At 38.9% G+C, this 19,729-nt stretch overlaps 1 protein-coding gene across 4 annotated transcripts in view; it reads right to left on the reverse strand.

Moving 5' to 3' along the window:
• The window catches only part of RELN (reelin), a 504,226-nt gene that overhangs the window by 36,122 nt on the left and 448,375 nt on the right, over positions 1 to 19,729 (reverse strand). For all 4 annotated transcript variants that reach the window (XM_074340625.2, XM_074340624.2, XM_074340623.2 and 1 more), the window contains exons 46-49: positions 15,889 to 16,057; positions 4,060 to 4,200; positions 2,364 to 2,541; positions 552 to 745 (exon numbers count right to left, since the gene is read on the reverse strand). In XM_074340625.2, the coding sequence (XP_074196726.2) occupies positions 552 to 745; positions 2,364 to 2,541; positions 4,060 to 4,200; positions 15,889 to 16,057 (682 nt within the window). The remainder of the gene's footprint in view (positions 1 to 551; positions 746 to 2,363; positions 2,542 to 4,059; positions 4,201 to 15,888; positions 16,058 to 19,729) is intronic.

Here is a 19,729-nt window from a genome sequence, read left to right on the forward strand (position 1 = left end):
AACAACCTTTTGGACATTTTTAATTGGTCACATTGATTGCTTTTTGGCCTTTAAGAATACATTTTTTAAAAATGACCCCCACACTGTATTTATCAGGGATTTTTAATAAGGAATTTAAAAATGAGCTTTAGGTTTCTTAAGGATATTTACGTTTTATTGTGTTTATTTTCTAGCCCCCAATTATCTAAAATGGAATGAACTCTATATAATTACTTAATTTTTCTGTTTCCATTTTTCCAAAATGTTGTTGAACTTAATTATCACATTCTTATGAATTTATATAAGTTTTTGTATTGGGTCTATTCATTATTGGCATTGTGATAGTGTATTTTATCTTATTCTGGGATTCAAAAACTAGTTGGTCTTAAAATAAAAACCTAAACCAGCTGTTTATCCACCTCAGAAATCTTATCTTCACGTGAGTCTCAGAGGTATCCTCTACTGATGAGCAAGGTCGGGGTCCCCTTTGGCTCCTCTGCTTGATTACCGGCAGGCCTCACCAAGGATCTTTGCTAATCATCTAGTTATTAGAGAGAAAATAGGATACAAACCCAGGTTTACTGTACTGGTCATAGAAAATTTCCATTAGCAGGTTCCAGGTAATGCCTCCATTGACAGAATATTCCAAGAGAACACCTTGGTTACGGTTGTTTGGTGTAATCAGGCATCCATACATGAAGTAAAATTGGATAAACTCGGCTGTAGTGAGGTTTAGATCCACAGTGACTAACAGTCGGCTACAACCCTGAGGAGAAGCAGCAGAAGGCAACCAAACAGTGATAAGGAATTGTGATCAGGCACATGCGATGTCAGAGGGGTAGGAGATTGGGGGAGGGGGCTATCACTGTGTGAGGGATATAAATGATAAACGTCTAACTATTACATTGTTTTGTACACCTGAAACTAATAAAAATAAATAAATAAATAAATAAATAAATAAATAAATAGGAATTGTGATTGCAGGATGTAGGTTTTATCTGGCTTCCATCCTTTTTCTTTTGTAATATAAGTCACAGAGTATTGTAGTACTGATTTTATCATCTCTCCTGTTACTCTAGCTCCTAGCGTGGCCCCTAGCACACAGCAAGTACTTAGCAAATATTTGCTGAACTTTGAAATTTCAGTATTAGAGTTTACTTACAAAGTGCAATGTATCTAAGAAGATTCTCTTCTATTTTCTTATGGCAAAAACAAAAAGATGAGAGTGGAATTAAAGTAAATGTCCTATGTTTTTATTAAGCTATTTCCAGTTATTCATAGACATTTATTAGATTTTCAGAAAGGCATCAGCTATTAGTAAAATAGCATGTTGAGATGACTATTTTAATATGAAATTTAAAAATGAATGTCTAAAAATTTCCATATACTTTAATTATAATTGGAGATAATAGTTGTAATGCTTTTTATTTAAATGTTTATAGCTGATTTTAATGTCATCTATATTAACTCATTAATGTAGACAGGTAGATATTTCTTAGTTGAACATATGGGAAAACTAGTCCTCTTAGAGTTCCACCTAAGCTAGGAAGAATATTGTGGACAAACACTGCATTCCTATTCAGTGCTGATGGTTATAAAAATCCTATATGCTATATGCCCTGTTGTTTCTCTTGAGTCTAAAACACTGAATATAAATTATGTATTTCACTGGCACGAATGCAAACTCGAAGGTAGGGCATGGTAGGGAAATAAAGAACTGAGAGTGAATTTGTAATTAAAAAAATTAATTGTCTATGATGGGCATTTAATTATGGTATTGGAGAAATTCTATTTTTAAACAAGTCATCTTTTGCAGCAATGCAGAATGAGTATAAAATTTCTGAAAGAAATTTTCTAACATTGCTGCTGTCATTCACAGAATAATCTGCTAAAAATATAGTACCTAGTAATTACTGACAATTATTCTTTTGTAGATAATTTATAGAAAGGATTAATTGTTATTAATAAATTCAGGAAACATTGAAGCTCATTTTCCAGATTTTTTGGCTCCTTAAATCCAAAATCTGTTGCAAGCTCAAGAGTTTTCCATTAGAGCATCATCCAGAATGAAGACCTTCACACACTGCAAACACTCTGTCCCAGAATGGAAATTCTTTGAAGCCCTTTTTAAATATGTACTTAAATATGCCTTATGCTGACACTACCATGCAGAATTAAATAGTCTCAACTGATTTGCAATAGGAAAGTGTTGGAAATAATTAGTATTTTCTAATATGTGTAAAGTTGCAAGTTCAAGTCAGGGTTGTGCGCTTAGGGTTTCTAACTCTGCTACTTGCTCTGCCAATTAAACTTCAAAGCAGTGTCAAGTATTTGTGGGGAACTCAGAGGATGCAGAAAAGAATAACTAGCAGCCCAACACTCACCCCGCTGAAATGGAGAGCCATTCCTGAAGCCACAGCTCCACACACGGTACTTAATTTCCCTCCATTCACAGTCAGCCAGTTCTGGTTGGATGGAGCTCGATTGAAGTTGTCTTTGAGTTGAGTTGGAAGGGAGGTCTCGGGCTCGTCACAGTACAGGCCACCCCACTGCTCGTCACAGCTGGTTGTGGAGAAAGAGACAGGAAAAGTCAACATCAAACAAAGCCCCCACATGTGTGTTCTCAAATAGCGAGGCCAACTCTTTTTCCCAGCCCATGATGATGAAAGGTTACTTAGCTTCACAGACCTTGTCAGAATTCACCTGTGCTCCTTAACAGTGCTTTAGGTTAGAAGTAAGCTGTGAATTAACTGTCGCTTGGCTTTCCTAAAGTACCGACATGAACTTACAGTCAGAGAGCAAGAAGTAACTTTAAAGAATTTACGGAAGCCCTGTCTCTACACGACAGAGCTCTGGATGGCTGATAAACAATTGCAGTTGTCAACCTAAACTGTAGGCCCTAGTGATTTACAAAATTGGTCTTTTTAATAGAGGCTTTGGGCCAACTGGGAATCTAAGAGGCCATGTTCCAAACAGCAGAAGGTACTTGGGATTGCATCCTCCATCTTTGACCAACGCACTGACTTCCCTGTTCAATGTGGGAGGAAATACCATGTTTCCCGGAAAATAAGACCTAGCCAGACTATCAGCTCTAACGCGTCTTTTGGAACAAAAATTAATATAAGACCCGGTCTTATATCATATTATATTATATTACATTATACCTGGTCTTAAATTATATTAAAATAAGACCGGATCTTATATTATATTAAAATAAGACTGAGTCTTATATTAATTTTTGCTCCAAAAGACGCATTATAGCTGACGGTCTGGCTAGGTCTTATTTTCGGGGAAACATGGTATGAACATAGAACTGAGAGGCTCAGCAGTCTCAGAGATCATTGTGGATATGGGCTAGAATTAGTAATCAAAGGCAAGACTTTCCAGGTATGTGGACATTAGTGGAGAAGGGACTATGAATTTCCTGTCAGCATCTTCATTCATACAATGTCATCGAATAGCCTGTAGTACGCAAAACACACACACACACACACACACACACACACACACACACACACACACACACTCTCACACATTCACATATGCACACACACCTTATTTAGAGCTTTCCAAAGATGCCAAGGCTCTCTAAGAGTAAAATACTAGGCATCTCCATCAAATACGCCTGGTAAATTGATCAGACATCTATATACTTTCTTGTGTAAACAACACAGGAATAACAATTAAACCACAAGTAATGCATAGCATTACATATATTCAGGCCTAAGTGAGAAAAATGCTTATGATGCATTATTTTTGGTCAGAACATACTGAACTCCTGACCCTCTCCTATTGTCTTTTTCAAGGTTCTGGTGTACCACAGAAACACAGAAGGGAATAAAAAGCAGTCAGTTATAATTCAGCATTCACCTGACAAGATAGCTATTGTTCAGTTCCTAATCTCTAGCAAGAATGAAGATACAATAGCCATACTACATAGTTGGCTCAGTATCAGATTTTAGGAAAAATGTGTAACTTCAAATAGCTTGGGAGTGATTCAAACACCAGTTTCAGAAAAATCTCCTGGCTGTAATGTGAGTCAGGAATTTTCTACAGAAGGAAGAAAACAAATCTACGTACACACAGTTTCCTTGGATGCACCTTCCGTGGCCACTGCACATGTCTATGCAGCCATCCCCGATATAGACATTATCTATTGCCCACGTCTGCTGCTTGTCAAAAGGAGCTGGTTGATGCCAACGGAAACGAGTGGCTTGGGACCTTCGAAGAAAAAGAAAATTATAAAGAAGGAAGTGGTGAAAAATAATTGTGTTCTGGAATGTTTGAACAAGTGAATGGAGGAGTGTAACACAAATGCACGGACATCACCACTCCTATTCTGAAAAGAGCATTTGTTATTGCAATATTCTATGCAAAAATCTGATTAACAAAACCAAACCAAACTGCAGTAGCCTGAGAATATATTTTGGGCCTATGATCTTTCTGAACTTTGTAAAAACAGACTAAAACAGAAACTAAAACTAATCCTAAAGCCAGTAGACTCGGCAACAGTGAGCACTGAATTGTGTGTGGGAGCCATTGGGGAGTGACACCAGGGCTGCTGCCAACTTATATTTGCAAATTAGGAAAAGATGCCTAACCTTGAGCAGCCACAGCCCCTCTGCATTTCACTTGGGAGGCAGGGCATAGGTGAGATTTCAACTCCTACTTGCTCCCTAAGGCCAGACACTTGTGCAGTGGGCCTACTGCTACACCTCACACAGCATTTGTGGGGAATTCACAATGAAAGGCTTAAGAAGACAGTAGGAGTATAAATCAGAGGGATCAATGAAACCCTATATAATGACAGAGAAAAGAGAGAGGGTTATAAATAAGACTAGACTTATTTTACACTGATATAAATGCAATATAAATAAAACCAAAACAGAGATTCTTCCATTCCAGAAGTAGAAATGTATTTGCTCATTTGCACAGTTTTGGGGAATATCTTGTTCAGAAACACAAACTTATGTTTTTAGAGACACTAGATGGCAGTAAAATCCAAACAATGCCTGAGGCTCAAGTGAGTTTGAATATTCAAAGACTCATAGAGGAAATAATTAGCCAAAGCAAATTTTTGTTTTATTGCTTCATATACTTTTGCCATTAAAAGACTGTTAGTCACTTGATTGAGAGATATGTTTTAGGCAGAACAAAAGACCAAACAACAGCAAGGAGTTCATATTTTCTAATTGAAAATTTTATATTAAGTTTAGAAAATAGAAAAGAAACAGATGAAAACTAAAATTTTCACCCTGAAAATAAACAGCTCAGTTTGATATTTGTTTATTGAGCATCTGTGTACTAACTGATTTCTCTATAACCCTTTTTGCTCCCTGGCCCCCATATGTTCCTCCGAGCAGAGATATGTCTACCTATTATCCTCCTATCACTTCCTATCACATTTAACTTCAACCCCAAACTCCTCCTTGGCCCACGAGGCTGTGCCTGGGCTGGGCCCTCTCTTCTCCTCCCAATCCTGGCTACTCACTTCTGGGCTCGGCTCCTTCTCTCAGTTCCCAAAGCTCACCAAACCCCCACCTTCTGCCTGCGTCTTTCCTGGCTCTGCCTGGTTAATTCCTGTGTGTCCTTCAGGTCTCAGAGGAAATGCCACGTCCTCAGAGAGAAAGTTTCTTTCCGATCTCTTTAAAAATTGTATTTTTTCCATAGAAAACTATTCTTTTCCTTTTATAGTGCTTATAATTGTAGTCATATATTTATTTGCATATATATTCTTAAAAGTCTATCTCCTCCTCAGAAGAGTAAGTTATAAGGGGGCAGAGTTAATCCCTTTTGTTCCACATTATACACTAAGTGTATAACGCCTAGCGCTTAGTAGGTGCTCTGTAGGTGCAGGGAGTTGGTATCCAGGGGGCACCATTCTCACAATAAGTTATGTGAAGGTGGCCCCCTGGGGTTGTGCAGCTCAGTGGCTCTGCTGATCAGTTGATTTTTAATGACTAAGTTTACTAATAGCTATGCCTGTCACACACAGTAACATCTTTATAACATAGTGGAATGTCGTATTTCCATAGTACACCATTGCTTGGATTCTGATAACAAGTCAGACTTATACATTTCTTCTGTCTTTCTTTAGACCATAAGCTTCTGAAGGGCAGGGAATATCTCTGTAATTCCTTCAGGGGATATTGTTTTGTATCTTCAGTGCTTATAAATAGGCAAGTAATAAAATTTCCTTCTTTCCCTAATGTTTTATACAAGTTCCATCAAAACCTTTCTCCTCTTATATTAAAAGTGCCTATTTATGTGTAATTTCCTTTGTTATGTTCTTATTTATCATTATATTGTTGGTGACACCTATTGATTGGGCTTCCTAAACATTTACTGAAAAAATATTAAATTAACAGCAAGAAAGACGTCCAGGAAGAATCAAATAAGAGACATGTTACAGGTTGGGTAGGCAGGGACTGGGGGTCAGCTGAGGAAGGGGCAGTGATTTGAAGGCAGTTGGGAGGTGGCATGGACTGCTTAGCAGGGGGTGGTTTTCTAATCATTGGTGGGGTTGAATCACAGTCCATGCAGCCACTTAACAGAGAGATTGTACAGAAAGTTTAATAGCCAGATGCATTGTTGGGGTTGATAGCTTTCATGGGGACTTCTAATCATGCTATTTTCAGTTAGTACAACTCTGTGGCATTTCATAGAAAAGGAAACAGTGGAAAACGATGTGTAGAATGTACTAAAACTGGAGTTGGCCAATAAGAGTAAATATAAATAAAGACTCTGATCTGTACTCTGGTACTAGTAAGTTCTATGTCCCTGGAGAGTAATTTAACATATACAAAGGGTGCCAAAAAATGTATACACGTTTTAAGAAAGGAAAACTGTATTCAAATTGTAATACTCAATATATACCGATAACAAAAGATGAATACAAGTCATGTTTGACTCCTGCAAATACAAGAGGTGCTCAAAGTGGTTACCATCAACGTCCAGACACTTCTGATTACGGCAAACTTCTGCTTGAGCAACGTTGACTAAAGTGTCCACTTGTATATATATTTTTGGCACCCCTGGTATAATGAGGGGATTAAATTAGATGATTTTTTTTAAGGCCCTGTCTCAAATGTGATGATTTTATATCCCTGTGAATAATTACACTTAGTAATTACATACCCATAAAACAGGAGTACATGCACTGTCCAATACTGTTTTATAAGTAAAGGAAACACTTTCACTAAGTCGATGAAATGGAATAGAAATTAAAAATGAAAGTCTAGAAGTTGAATTGCCAGGATTTCTTATTCCCAAGCCTGTCACAGCTTTACTAAGTAAAGGGGCCACATCAGTTACGTTTATATGCTAGCACTTCCCCATCTGTAAAACTAGGAAAATGTTACTTCCCGCCCCACATGGGTGTTGTGAAAAGTAATTAGGTCGTGTTTACCACGACCTACAATTATCTTGGTGAAGTCCCTTGGCAGGTGCACCACTTATCCAGAAGCTTCCTTATAATGACGGCCACCACCAGCTGATGCTGCTTGGAGTTGGGAGGAACATGGCCCCAGAACAGATTTCTCCTTTTTCCATATCCTTGAAATGTCTTCCCTTGCTTCTTTCCTGAATTTATATCATTTCCTCTGCATCTACAGCATGTAGCAAATGCTCCTAAGCATTGTTTAATAATTAAATATCCATTGGCAAGCAGTTAAAAAATGTCCCTGTCAATAGTATGGTTTCCATCACTGTTCTCCGCGGGAATCTTTCCCCGAACTGCCTCCACACCTTTTAATAGATTTTGATACACATTTCAGAGTCTGTATCTGCTCTGTTCTTCAGGACAGCTCGATCTATGATGTTCGTGTCATTATCATCATCAGGAGAAAAAGCTCCTTGATAGGAACCATACATAATTTTTTTTAACTTTTTCACTTTTCCCTGATGTTTCTTTCACTCTTAAAGACATACATAAAAAATTTAGGACTAGAAAACTGCCAAACTCTCCCACTCTACCAATGAAGAAGGTGAGGCCTAGTGCTCTCAGTCGCACTGATTCACTCACAAAACTGAGACAAGGCAAGGATCTCTTGGTTCATTACTACTCTGAGTTCTCATTCAGCAAATTGTTCAAAACTCTATCTCAGTCTCTGCAAAATAATCCTACACCTACCATAAGCCCTGAATATGAACAGTTGTTCAGCGACAGAAGGCTGTGTGTATTGTGGCTGCATGTACACCCGTGTCAATTTATCTTGACTTCTACAAGTCAGTGCCATAGCTGAAGCACCTGGCTCTCTGTGTAGAGTTAGAGGCTTTGCGATGTCTGTCTCATTTCAAAATGTGCCCTATATTTGCCTTATCCAAGTTCCTGCCTTTTTATTTGGCATAAAATTTCCTCCATTAGTCTCTTTCTTTCTGTTAGACAAAAGTAGAGAATATTCCAAAGAAGATACATAAATGATAAATGCATGGAAAGATGCTCAACATCATTAGTCATTAGAGAAATTCAAACCAAAACCACAATGAGATACAACCTCATACCCACTAGGATGGCTATGATAAAAAAGACAGCAATGACAAGTGTTGGCAAGGATGTGGAGAAATCGGACCCCGAATATACTGCTGGTGGGAATGTAAAATGGTGTAGCTGCTGTCAGTTTCTCAAAATATTGAACAGAGTTACCATATGATCCAGTGATTCCACTCCCAGGCATATACCTGGACAGAAGTACAGGTGAGCTCAATTGAACAGAAGGTCACAGCCCGCGACCTACAGACAAGAGCCTCAGAAAAAGCAGGCTCTAGAAAGGAAGCATGGTCCTGCTCTGGGGGAGACCCTCAGGAAGAAGACACTAGGCTATGAACAAAAGAAGGCAGTCACACTTTGAGGTGGAAATGAGAGGATGACTCTTAGAAACTGTTTTGTACAGTTGACTCATTTCACAGATGTTGGGACTGCCAGTCAAGGAGGGGGCTTCTCCAGCTTCTTAAACAGAATCCAGAACCCATCTCCTGACTTAGCACGCCACTGTGAGAGGGGACGTGTTCCTGAGAAAGCTGGTTGCTGAGGAGGTCAGACAGAAGCTGGAAGACCACAGATTTGGCTGCTAGTGGGGGCATTGCATTTAGGCATCCCTGATTCTTTGGTAGAAAATTATCTTGGTGATTGTAATTAACACTTAATCAGTAGGACACTAAAGGACTGTAACATTTTGAGAATTTTAGGTAACATTGACCTGACCATGAAAGAATGTATACTGTCACTTAATTTTCCTTTCTCCTAAATGTCTTATAATACACTGAGGGCTGTAAACTGGCATGAGAGGAGAAAGTGTTTGGACTACAGGTTATGGCCCCAAATAAATGTGATAAAGGTGAGGAACTTCATAGGATGATCTAGATCCTTCGTGATATCTCTCTGGACCTAGGGTGGAAAGCACATTAGCAATAGAAGTTACTGAAACGAGCCACCCCACATGGCCTGTCTTCCTTCCTTAATGGAGAACTTTAGTACAATCCTGGTTCGGCCACTGACTGTGTGTTTGTGGGGAAAATCAAATAACCTTGTATCTTAGTCCTCATTATGGAAGGCAGGCAGGGGGACCTTGAGGTTAAAGGAGACTCAGGAGACTTGTCATTCCAATTATATTGTATCCAAATTTGAAAAAAACTATGCTTTATGAGGCAAACAGGGATATTTGAATACCGAATACTGAGTAAATATTGAATAAGAAATTATCATTAAACCTTAAGTGTAATAATGATATCCCAGTTACGTTTTTTAAAAAGTCCTTTCATAGAGATATATAGTAAAATATTTACAGTTAAAATGATATGATGTCTAGGATTTGATTCAAAATAAGATGGGGTGGGAGTGAGTAGTACTATTGATGATACACAGTTGGCCATGAGCTGGTAATTGTTGAAGGTGTGTGATGATTATATGGAAATATAGTATACTAGTGTCTTTAATTTTGTATGTTTGGCTTTTAAATACATAAATGTGAGCCAAAAATAATCTTTGGTCTTCAGACTAACTGTACAATTTTCACCCGAGGATCACAATAAAAGAAAATGGCTATCTTTTTTTTTTTTTTTGGTAAAATAAGGTTTTATTATTTTTACTGATAATTATAATCAGAAATGATAATAAAAACTACAGTGTCCTGAGTAAGTCCACTGAGGGCATCATATATACTGGCCTAGCCTTCAAATAAAAGGAATTTCCTGTAACTTACAGAATATATTCTAAACGGAGAATTACTTATATTTAATTGCTAAAACAATCTTATGACTCCATACATAGCAATATGCACAAAGTACAGCCAAATCTAAAATTCTCTGAGAAAACTTTGGCAACAAGGTTTACAACTGATAAAGCTTAGAGGAAATGCTGACTTTCTGGAAATCATTTTATTATCTGTTGTAGTGGAAATGGAAATAGATTTAATTTGTTTTAACATAGTGCTAAAATAATATTAATATATTCAGTGTGAGAAAATTAGTGGTACCATTGCTTGCACTGGACAAAATTAGTTTATGCTCTATAGTCTTCTCACACCAGCAGAAATTGGGTAAAGTCATAGCAGAGCCGCAGTGCTCAAAGTATCATAATGACGCATGAGCAGGTGGATATGTAAGAGGAGTCCAAGGCTTCCCTGACTAGACTGAAAAATTATAACAAGATGTTCAGTAATATAAATGCTTCCAAAAAGTCTTTCAAAAGGTACTATTAAGTTGGAAGTAACAATGGAGAGAAATAAAGACCAGGGCAAGTTTAAAGAATCTCTCCTTTAAAAAATAAACTTGTAATTCCTTTGACTATTTGTCCGTGATGAACTCAGTAAATGCTATGCCTAGTTATTTGATTTTCTTTGAATAAGATCTTTTCTTTGACTGCGGTTATAGTAGGTGGAAATATTGAAAAACTATCCTTCCTCACTAAATTTGTTTACCTGCAAAAAGTTATAGCCTCCAGCATCCCCATTCATCATCCCCATTGCTCCACAGTCTGCATGCCCTTTCCTGTGCTTCTCACCTTTCCTTGAAACTTCCTACAAACATTAAGTGGCTTCCATGCTGTGGCTAAAGCCACCTGGCTTCCAAAGAGTTGCAGTTAATCTTTAAAGACTGTGGTATCAGCTAGGTCATTAGGGCTAGCAGACGGGAATGGATCACCTTCAACTGAGAACTGAAATAGCCAAGTCACACCTGAGCCTTCCAGAGGCCGCTCCCCCCACCCGCCCTTCTCAGTGGATTTGAGTTACCTGCCCTTCCATTGACTCACCCTGGTTCTCAGGTGGCATTTCAAGAACCCATGCCACTTGAGCCACCTGTTATTTTTAGTGTGGGGTTAGTAAAAAGAAGGAGGCAAATTCAGATTAGGGGCTATGAAATTGATTTTGGCATCTTCCTATTTTCTTTTTCAGCCTCTCTCATGAACTCCTGGCATTCTCCCTTCCTATTTCTCCTAGCATCATATCTCTTAGGGAAGCAATAAAGATGTAATACTAATATAGTGGTTAAGCCCAGGTGCTCAGACAAGCTGCATGTATTTCCAGTATCTTACTGAAACTGTTCTTTTGAAGGTCACAGACTATTTCCTTATTGAAAAAAAAAAATCTAGTGAATTTATTGTGAAACTTTTTTCTTTGTGATTCTCCGAAGCTTTTGTCACTGATGACCACCTCTCCCTGCTTGATACTCTCCTCTCTCTTGGCTTTTGGATACCATGTTATTCTGATTCTTCTTCTACCCGCTTGACTGTATCCTCCTGATTCCTTTAATAGTTATTTCTACTCATTCTGCTATTATATTTAGGGATTCTTTCTTTTCCTTTTAAATGCACTCGTATGGAGAGCTGATGCAATTTTACGGCATTGCCTGTCACCTCAATGTCATGCCTGCAAAGTTTATTATCTTTCCTTGTTTCTGATCTTCAGACCTCTGTCAAACAGATATTTCCAGCCATCGTATTTAATTCAGCACCCAGCGATTAAATTTGCCATATTGTCCCTCCTGGAATCAATTTTAACTCTCTTCACCCTTCTTCTCACTACTTTATCAGGCTTCAAATTTTAGAGTCATCTCTTGATGTGTGCAATGGAGAAGAAGTTGTTACTGGGTGTTATCAGTTCTTTATTTGAAATGTCTTGTAATATCTGCTTCCTTCCCTTCATGGTATCTGTAGTCTAGACCCTTGTTACTTCACGGCCTGTCATTATTACAAAGCCTTTCCCACTTTCCTCTTACTTGGGTCTCTCTGTTCTCCCAATTTTTTTTTTCTTGAATATTCTCAGCTCAAAATCCATCTTCAGTTCTAGCATAGTTTGCTTTGCTTCACACTTGCCATGAATTAACTCAACTCTACTAACAAACAACTTTCCAGAGCTTCCAGACATGAGCCCTCTGGTTTTACCAGCAACTCCTGTGCTCCTGCCAGGCTCATGAGCCCTGTTCATGTTGTTCCCCTCTTTTAGAATGTTCTTCTCCTTAACCACCTAATTCTTAGCCATTCTTTGAGGCCAGGGCCCATCTCTTCCAGGAAACCCTCTCCATCTCTGGCATTCAACACTGTCTCTCATCTCTTATTATCTACAGCATTTCTAGACCATTCCTTAGTGAAGCTCTAAATTACATAGAGCAGGTAATCTTTTTACGTGGTTTATTGGGTCTACTTCTCATTTCCCCAATCATTTTGTAACCTACTCCAGGGCCGGAAACTAACACAGTGTCCCACCCCATGGGCTCACTCTCCTGAAGCTCATCTAGGAAGACTTCTTCATCTGACTGAACAAGTGTGATTATGTGGTTAACTTATAAAAGTAGAGACGATTTACATTTTAATAAATGTTTGCAATGTTCCAAACACTTCAAAGAGTACTTACTCAATTTTTATATGGTAAAAGTATCTCATTTTTCAGATAGGGAAACTGAAGCTTAGGGACATGAAATGACTTGCTCACAGGGTCCACCAAAGCACAATGCTTTCCATTCCTTTTGTTTTTTTCAGTTTTACAGGAAGATCTAACGTAACCAGTGTATATGGGGAGGAATGCACACTATGATCCCATCTACCCCAATTTATTTAGGTTTTAATATAACAACATCTGGAGCAGAGTGTGATATATCTTGTGTTTAGTCTGTGTTCCCTTCCCATTGAGAAGCACCAGCATCCATTCAGTTTTGCATTTCAGAAACCAGGGAGTCATCTTCAGCATTGCACTTCCCCTCACTCTCCCACGCCCATTTCATCAAGCTCAGTCAAGTTCATGGCTTCCATTTCTTTTGAACTTCTCCACTCTCTTCATGTCTGCTGCACCTTAGTTCAAGCTACTAGCACTTACGGCCTAAGAATCTCCTTATATCTACTCTTATCCTCCCCGATTTGTTCTCCAGTTAGAATAAGCTTTTCTGTATGCGAATCTGATCATGTCTCCCTATTCCCAAGCACTTTAGCAGGCTTTACATTGTTCACTTAACAAATCTTTAGTACAATCTACAATGCTCTTCATGGTCTGACACCATTTCCCACCTCATCCACACTCTCTCTTTCTCTGTCTGATCCATTCTTTCAGTATCTCAAATATCCTGCTTCCTCCTACTATAGGCTGTTATCCTTGCATAGAACATCTTCCTGTAGTTAACCCCTATCCATCCTTCATATCTTACCTCAATTATCCTTTCTCAAGAAAGCATTCCTTGTCTTCCTTGACCAAGGCCAATCTGCTTGGTCAATGTCTTAGCATCATGCAACTGTCCTCCATCACTTACCACAGCTGAATTTTATATTTACTTCTGTGCTTATTGGTGATTTCTCCTTCCCACTGGACTAACAGCTCTTGAGGCAGGACTAAGTTCAGCTCCTCACATAGAACTAGCACATAATTAAACACTTCAAAAATATCTGTTTAATGAATGACCAAATAGATGAATACTCAGTCCTGATGACTACTGGCCATTTTAGATTGGTAAATGGTTTGGTGTCAATTTGTGGACAAGCAACCTCAGTTGACTTACTACCACTGTACCAATAAGACTGGGATCCTAGCCTGTGGTCATGAGATGAATGAGTGAGTGGAGAGCTCTACAATTGGCACATTGCCACAGCCACTCTTAACCCCTACCCAGCACATGGCTTTAAGTTGTCAGCATCATGTTTATTTACAGTGAAGATTTACAAACTAAAATTCTCAATTCTGTCCTGGTGGACAACATACAAACACTGCTGTCTCAACACTTGGCAGATGTTGATGCAGTAAGTTCAATTCAAAATAAGGGAACACAATATTTAAAAAGTAACTGTATGGATATGTTAACCTGTGTTTACAAAAAAGTGTTCTGAGCCTGGCACATTGTTCTACTGATGTTTGGCATGTGACAGATGAGCAGTGGGTCTGGCTTGGGCTCCATGCATACACGTTTCTTTCTGAGTTATCCAAAGAGTCTTGTTATAAGACAGTGTTGACCTTAAAACCATTGTACAATGTGAACTTTGAGGGCAGTATATAAATAAACTTCCTATATTCAATACAATAGCAAGAAGAAACGAGTGCTCATCAGATTCTTCAAGTATCATTTGAAAGGGTCAAAATTCTTGTGGCTATGTGTAAGAGACAATTAAAAGATAGATTAAAAGGTGAGGAATAATTACTTTTCTTGAGTAAAAGACTCAAGGGGATAATGACTAGCTGGAGTAAATCTTAGAAAGTCGTTTATTTGCAAAATGCTACCAAGTAGCTGGGTAATAATTCACAGAAAGCCTAAAGACTTAAAAGACTGCTGCCTTAATGGAGGTTTTTTTTTTTTTTTTTTCTGTTTTACTTATTAAGATCGCCTTAATAATTCATGCATGGTGATACCTTTAATGAGCAACAAAATCTCACGTATCTCATTTAAACTTGGCAACTCTACTGACAGTTAATATAGTCTCATAGCTGTGAGCCAGCAATTGTAGAGCAGCCCTAGGCTGTTAGTAACTGAAACCATCCCATTTTTGATAATCCCAAGAAAAGTTATGCCCTAGATGAATGGTTGAATTCTATGGTGATTTTCTAGGGAGATTTATCCATTCTTCATTTGTGGGGAGGAGAGAGAACAGTAACGAGCCCACACTATAACTCCTGTTCCACATGCCGTATTGGTAGCTTTGCTTCTTGTGTAAGGGCAGTAAGTGATTACTATTTCCTTGGAGGGAACAAGAATTCCTATAAAATTTTCAAAAGTTCCCTATGATTAGTACCTACTTAGGTGGTGAAAAGAGAGTCGTGTAACACTATCCCCTAGGCAGGGTGAATTCTCTGCTTTACTCAAACAGGAGTGCAAGCATACAGATAATTAAGTACACCTAACTTCTTTACCAGCATTTATGACGTAATTTTATTAAGCCACCATCATTTCTGATAGACACAATGAACGAAGCATTTACAATTGTTTTTCATATGAAAGAATGCTCCGGGCTGATAATTCTCAAGATAATGTTGAAAATAAAATTTCAAAACCTGAAACTAATTTTAATACACATTTATGGTAGTAAATACCCCATTTATATGACACCACTCACTGCTATACAGTAGTCTGACTGACCGAAAGTAGATTCCATTTCAATCTATTTTGTATGCAATGTGCCTGTTTTAAATTTCAGACTTGTTCTTGGCATAGTGAATTAAGTTGGAAAAGCTCACTGATGCAGCCACTGTTTTCTTGCATATGCCATTCTTTCAATTAGAGTTAAAAATCGCAAAAGCCTGGATTTTGGGAAAACACAGAACCATGTCACCACAAAAACTGGTTTCTAGTTTACTTATTAAGATCGCCTTAATAATTCATCATGGCGGCACCATCAACCACTAACAAAATCTCACCTCTCTCATTTAAACTTGCTGTGCTGAAATCTGCCGCGCCAAATTCTACCACATTCTGGTTCACTACGTGCAGAAGCATCCATACCTGGTATAAGCGGGGAGCGGCAGGGTGATTCTGGTCCACTTGTTGAAAGTGTCTGACACCAGGATCCGCTGCAGGTGGTAGTGACTGCATTCGACATTGGTAGGCAGACAGTCCCTTACCAGTGGGTGCCACGATAATCCCAGATCGACAGAGTATTCCAGTTCAATAGCTGAAAGAGGAAGCGTTATTCTGAATAGCAATTCATGTCTGCAGACCCAGGAACTACAATTACTTAGGTTTTCACTTCAGTCAGATGTCAATTTGATTTTTCCTCCATCTTTATGTTTTCTAGTTTGAGCTGTTTCCTTGTTTGATTGTTTCCTTTGTACCTTACTAGTTAGTATTTTTAACTTTCTGTATTGAAATACTTTTTCTTTTAAGGGGCTATAATCAAATGAAACATAAATAAATTTTACTGAATCACTCCTTCTAGAGAAACTTTTAGGATGACCATAACAAACTATTGCTTGATATAGCTAAAGCGGTAGTCATAATAGTTATAATCTACATATATATTTAGGGTTTAATCTAACAGTTATGGAAATATATTACATAACATATTATATATATACACACACACACATTTATTTAGTGGTTAACACACAAATATAGGATATATTAACTATATATTTTAATGATTACTTTTTAAATAGTTAAAAATAATTGAACAGGCTTTTCCAAATTTGACCATTCTCTAGGGATCCTGAGAAATGAATGCTAATGTTGCTCGTGGTGTCGGTGAAACTTCTCAGAAATTGCAAAACCTCTGTCGCTTATACCTCTTGCTGTGCTGTGTTATGGGACATACTGGGAAATCAGTAAGGCTAAGGAGGTAGCTGAAGGCTCGCGATTTGTGCCAAAGCATACAATCAGGCTGTGGGTCTATGGAAAAACATTTGTTTCCTTTCTCTTCTGAAACATTCAACTTATACTGCCCATTTTATATTTTTCTCTCTCTATTCTCTTCCTAAGGTTTTATAAACTGCCTCAGGCCCCACCTCCCTACTGAAATTGCTCTCTCTAAGGCTGTGATTCTTCATCTTGGCTACACACTGAAATCAGCTGGGTACCTTTAGAAACTCCTGATTCCAGGGTCCCACCTCCAGACATTGTAATTTAAGTTTTCTGGGGCACAGCCAAGGTGTCAGGAGCTTTCAAGCTCCCCAGGTGATTCTCATGTACAGCCAGCGTGGGACCACTCACTACCCAAGTTTCCTAGTAGCCTTTTCTTGTTAAACACAATGGCTTGTCTTGTCTACACTGTACTTGTCCTCCCCATGGCGGTGGATGTTATTGATCACTCCCTCATCCTTGAAACTTTCTTTTCTTTGGGGGGACATTATTCTGAACCTCCTATCTTACTTTCCCTTTGGCTCCTGGGCGAACTAGCCCAGCTAGGTGCATTCTTCTAGACTCCATTTCTGGTCTTCTATGTGTATTCTCTTAGGGCTTCAACTGTTAACGTCTGTGCCCAAATCTCCCACTTGCATGTCGCAAAATTGATTTTATTCATTCAACAAATGTTCGTTCAGCTTGGCATGGTGCTGGATGCGAGCATATTGTGATGCACAGTACAAAGTTCCCGCTTTCCATATCAAAAGTCCTCCAGACTAAAGAATATCTCCACTCAGAACTACTTTCACGCAAACTAAAGAAACACTCATCATTTTCCTCGTAAACAAACATCTCTTTTGAACTACTTTTGCAGTTTTCTGTGTTCAAAATTTAGAAATCATTTCAGAAATTTTACTCTTCTCTCTCCTTTATCCCCTATGTTCAACCTGTCACCTAGTTTTGAGATCTGCTGCTTCTTTTCTTTTTGCATTGCCTCGTATCAGTTTTATCCATTCCATTTCTCTTCATGTCCTGTAGTACAGGTCTTCATCACCTCCTACGAGATGACCACTTAGGTGTTTTCACTAGGATTCTTCCCTACCCACCTTCATCAGCTAATCTCCCTAAAACACACCACGGCACTCCTCTGCACTTGTGCCCCCTTTTTCATGACCTTGTCAAGTACAAATTCCTGTGCCTGCTTTTTAGGGCTCTTCTTAATTTGTTGCCAGCTGTGCTTAGCCACTTTCCTCTCATTTTATCATTCAGTTCAGCCTCTCTCAAGAGTTTACACCAGCCTATGGTAGACAGTACACGTGGCTGAGCTTATGGCGCAGAGTTCTGGTCCTGGTGCTGCTGCAGGCCGACCACGTCATAGCTTACCTCCTTGAGTTCTCATCAACTTCCTATGCTAGAGAGGAACTAGGCATCTCAGACCTTACAGTCCCTTTCTATTTTCAAAATCAGCACTTAGCTCTCCTCCATTAGATGTAAATATTACCTGCACAGGCTGATCTGCTGACAGTGTCCCCCATAGAACAGGAGAGCCCCCTACTCTGCTTCTTTGCTTGTGCTGTCAGCCTGCCTGGGATGTTCATTCCTGTTCATTCACCCTTCAAATCCATACCAACCATCAATGCCCACTTGAAACTTAGCTCCTTTGTAAAATCTTCCCAAACTCCTTGGGTTGAGTGTCCATTGGTCATCTCTCCGTCCTCTGAACTCCCGTTACATTTTGCATCAGTACCAGTCCACAGAACATTTGATTTAGTAATTTATTGGACTCTAACTTTTTGAAGTATCCCTTCAACCAGACTATACCTATTGAAGACAGGGTGTATACCTTATGCTTTACCAAGTTCCACTCCTATTGTCTAGTTTAGTGTTCACTGATTGATTGAATCTACGGTAGAAAGAGTACTTCTGGGATTCCCCCTAAGATATGTGAATTAAGTTCCAACTAATGGAAACATGAAAAATCTAAATTTTTTAGAACCTTGGAAGTAACCAAATTCCTCAGATTTCGACCCCCCAGAATCCAAAAATAAAACAAGGCCCTTGTGAACATTCCAGTTTGGATCTCTTGGAAGAAGAGTGATATGGGGTTGAAAGACCAGGAGGTCCCCAGAATCCTGACAGGTCTGCAAGTTCTGGTGAAGGGTCCAAGTGTGCAATGATGTCAATGTATTTCTCCTAAGATAGGTCCATGTGTATGTGTGTAAGGCATGTGTGAGTGTGAGTACGCATGCACAATCGAGACGATGCAAACCGGTCACAATAAGCATGGCCTAGAATATGCTATGATCCACTCAAAGAGTGCAAGGCAAAAATGGGAACAAAATTTTATGATTCTTGGTGTGATGGAAAGGAGATAATAACTGGCTTAATCTAAAGCCCTATGAATTAAAACCCATGTATACACAGATTTATGTATAAATCCTATTGCTTATTCTGGCATTCTTTACATAATCAGAGTCCTTTATTCCACAAATCTGATACTAAAAAACCCCAAAACAAACCCTACTGGATGTACAAAAAGTGGTAAGTTGGGGGTTATTATTTATATATAAAAGAAGTCTTCATGTACTTATGCTTAAAAATAAGCTCACAGTCTTATGCTTTAAAAAATAAACTTCTAAGATGGTGGATTAGGTAAATGCTATGCCTGCTTCCTCCCAGGAGCACATCAGAATGACAACTAAATTATAGAACAATCAACTTCAGGTATCATCTGAAGACTAGCTGAGAAGAAACCCTACACTAAGGATGTAAATAAGAGGCCACATCGAGACTGGTAGGAGGGGGGGACACACGTAACGGGCTGACCCCAAACTCCAGTAGTGGTTGAACACCAGGAGGGGCACCTCAATGGTCCCCCTGAGAAGGAAGGAGCCCAGCTTCACACGGGGATCCCCAGCCCAGGGGTCTCGTTCCAGGAAGAGGAGTCCCCACAACATCAGGCAGTAAAAAGCAGTGAGGACTCTGTCCATCTGTCCTAGTGAGATGG

This window comes from Rhinolophus sinicus, chromosome 4 (assembly GCF_057876585.1).
Source record: "Rhinolophus sinicus isolate RSI-liver-muscle chromosome 4, RSI-T2T, whole genome shotgun sequence".
Lineage (NCBI taxonomy): Eukaryota > Metazoa > Chordata > Mammalia > Chiroptera > Rhinolophidae > Rhinolophus > Rhinolophus sinicus.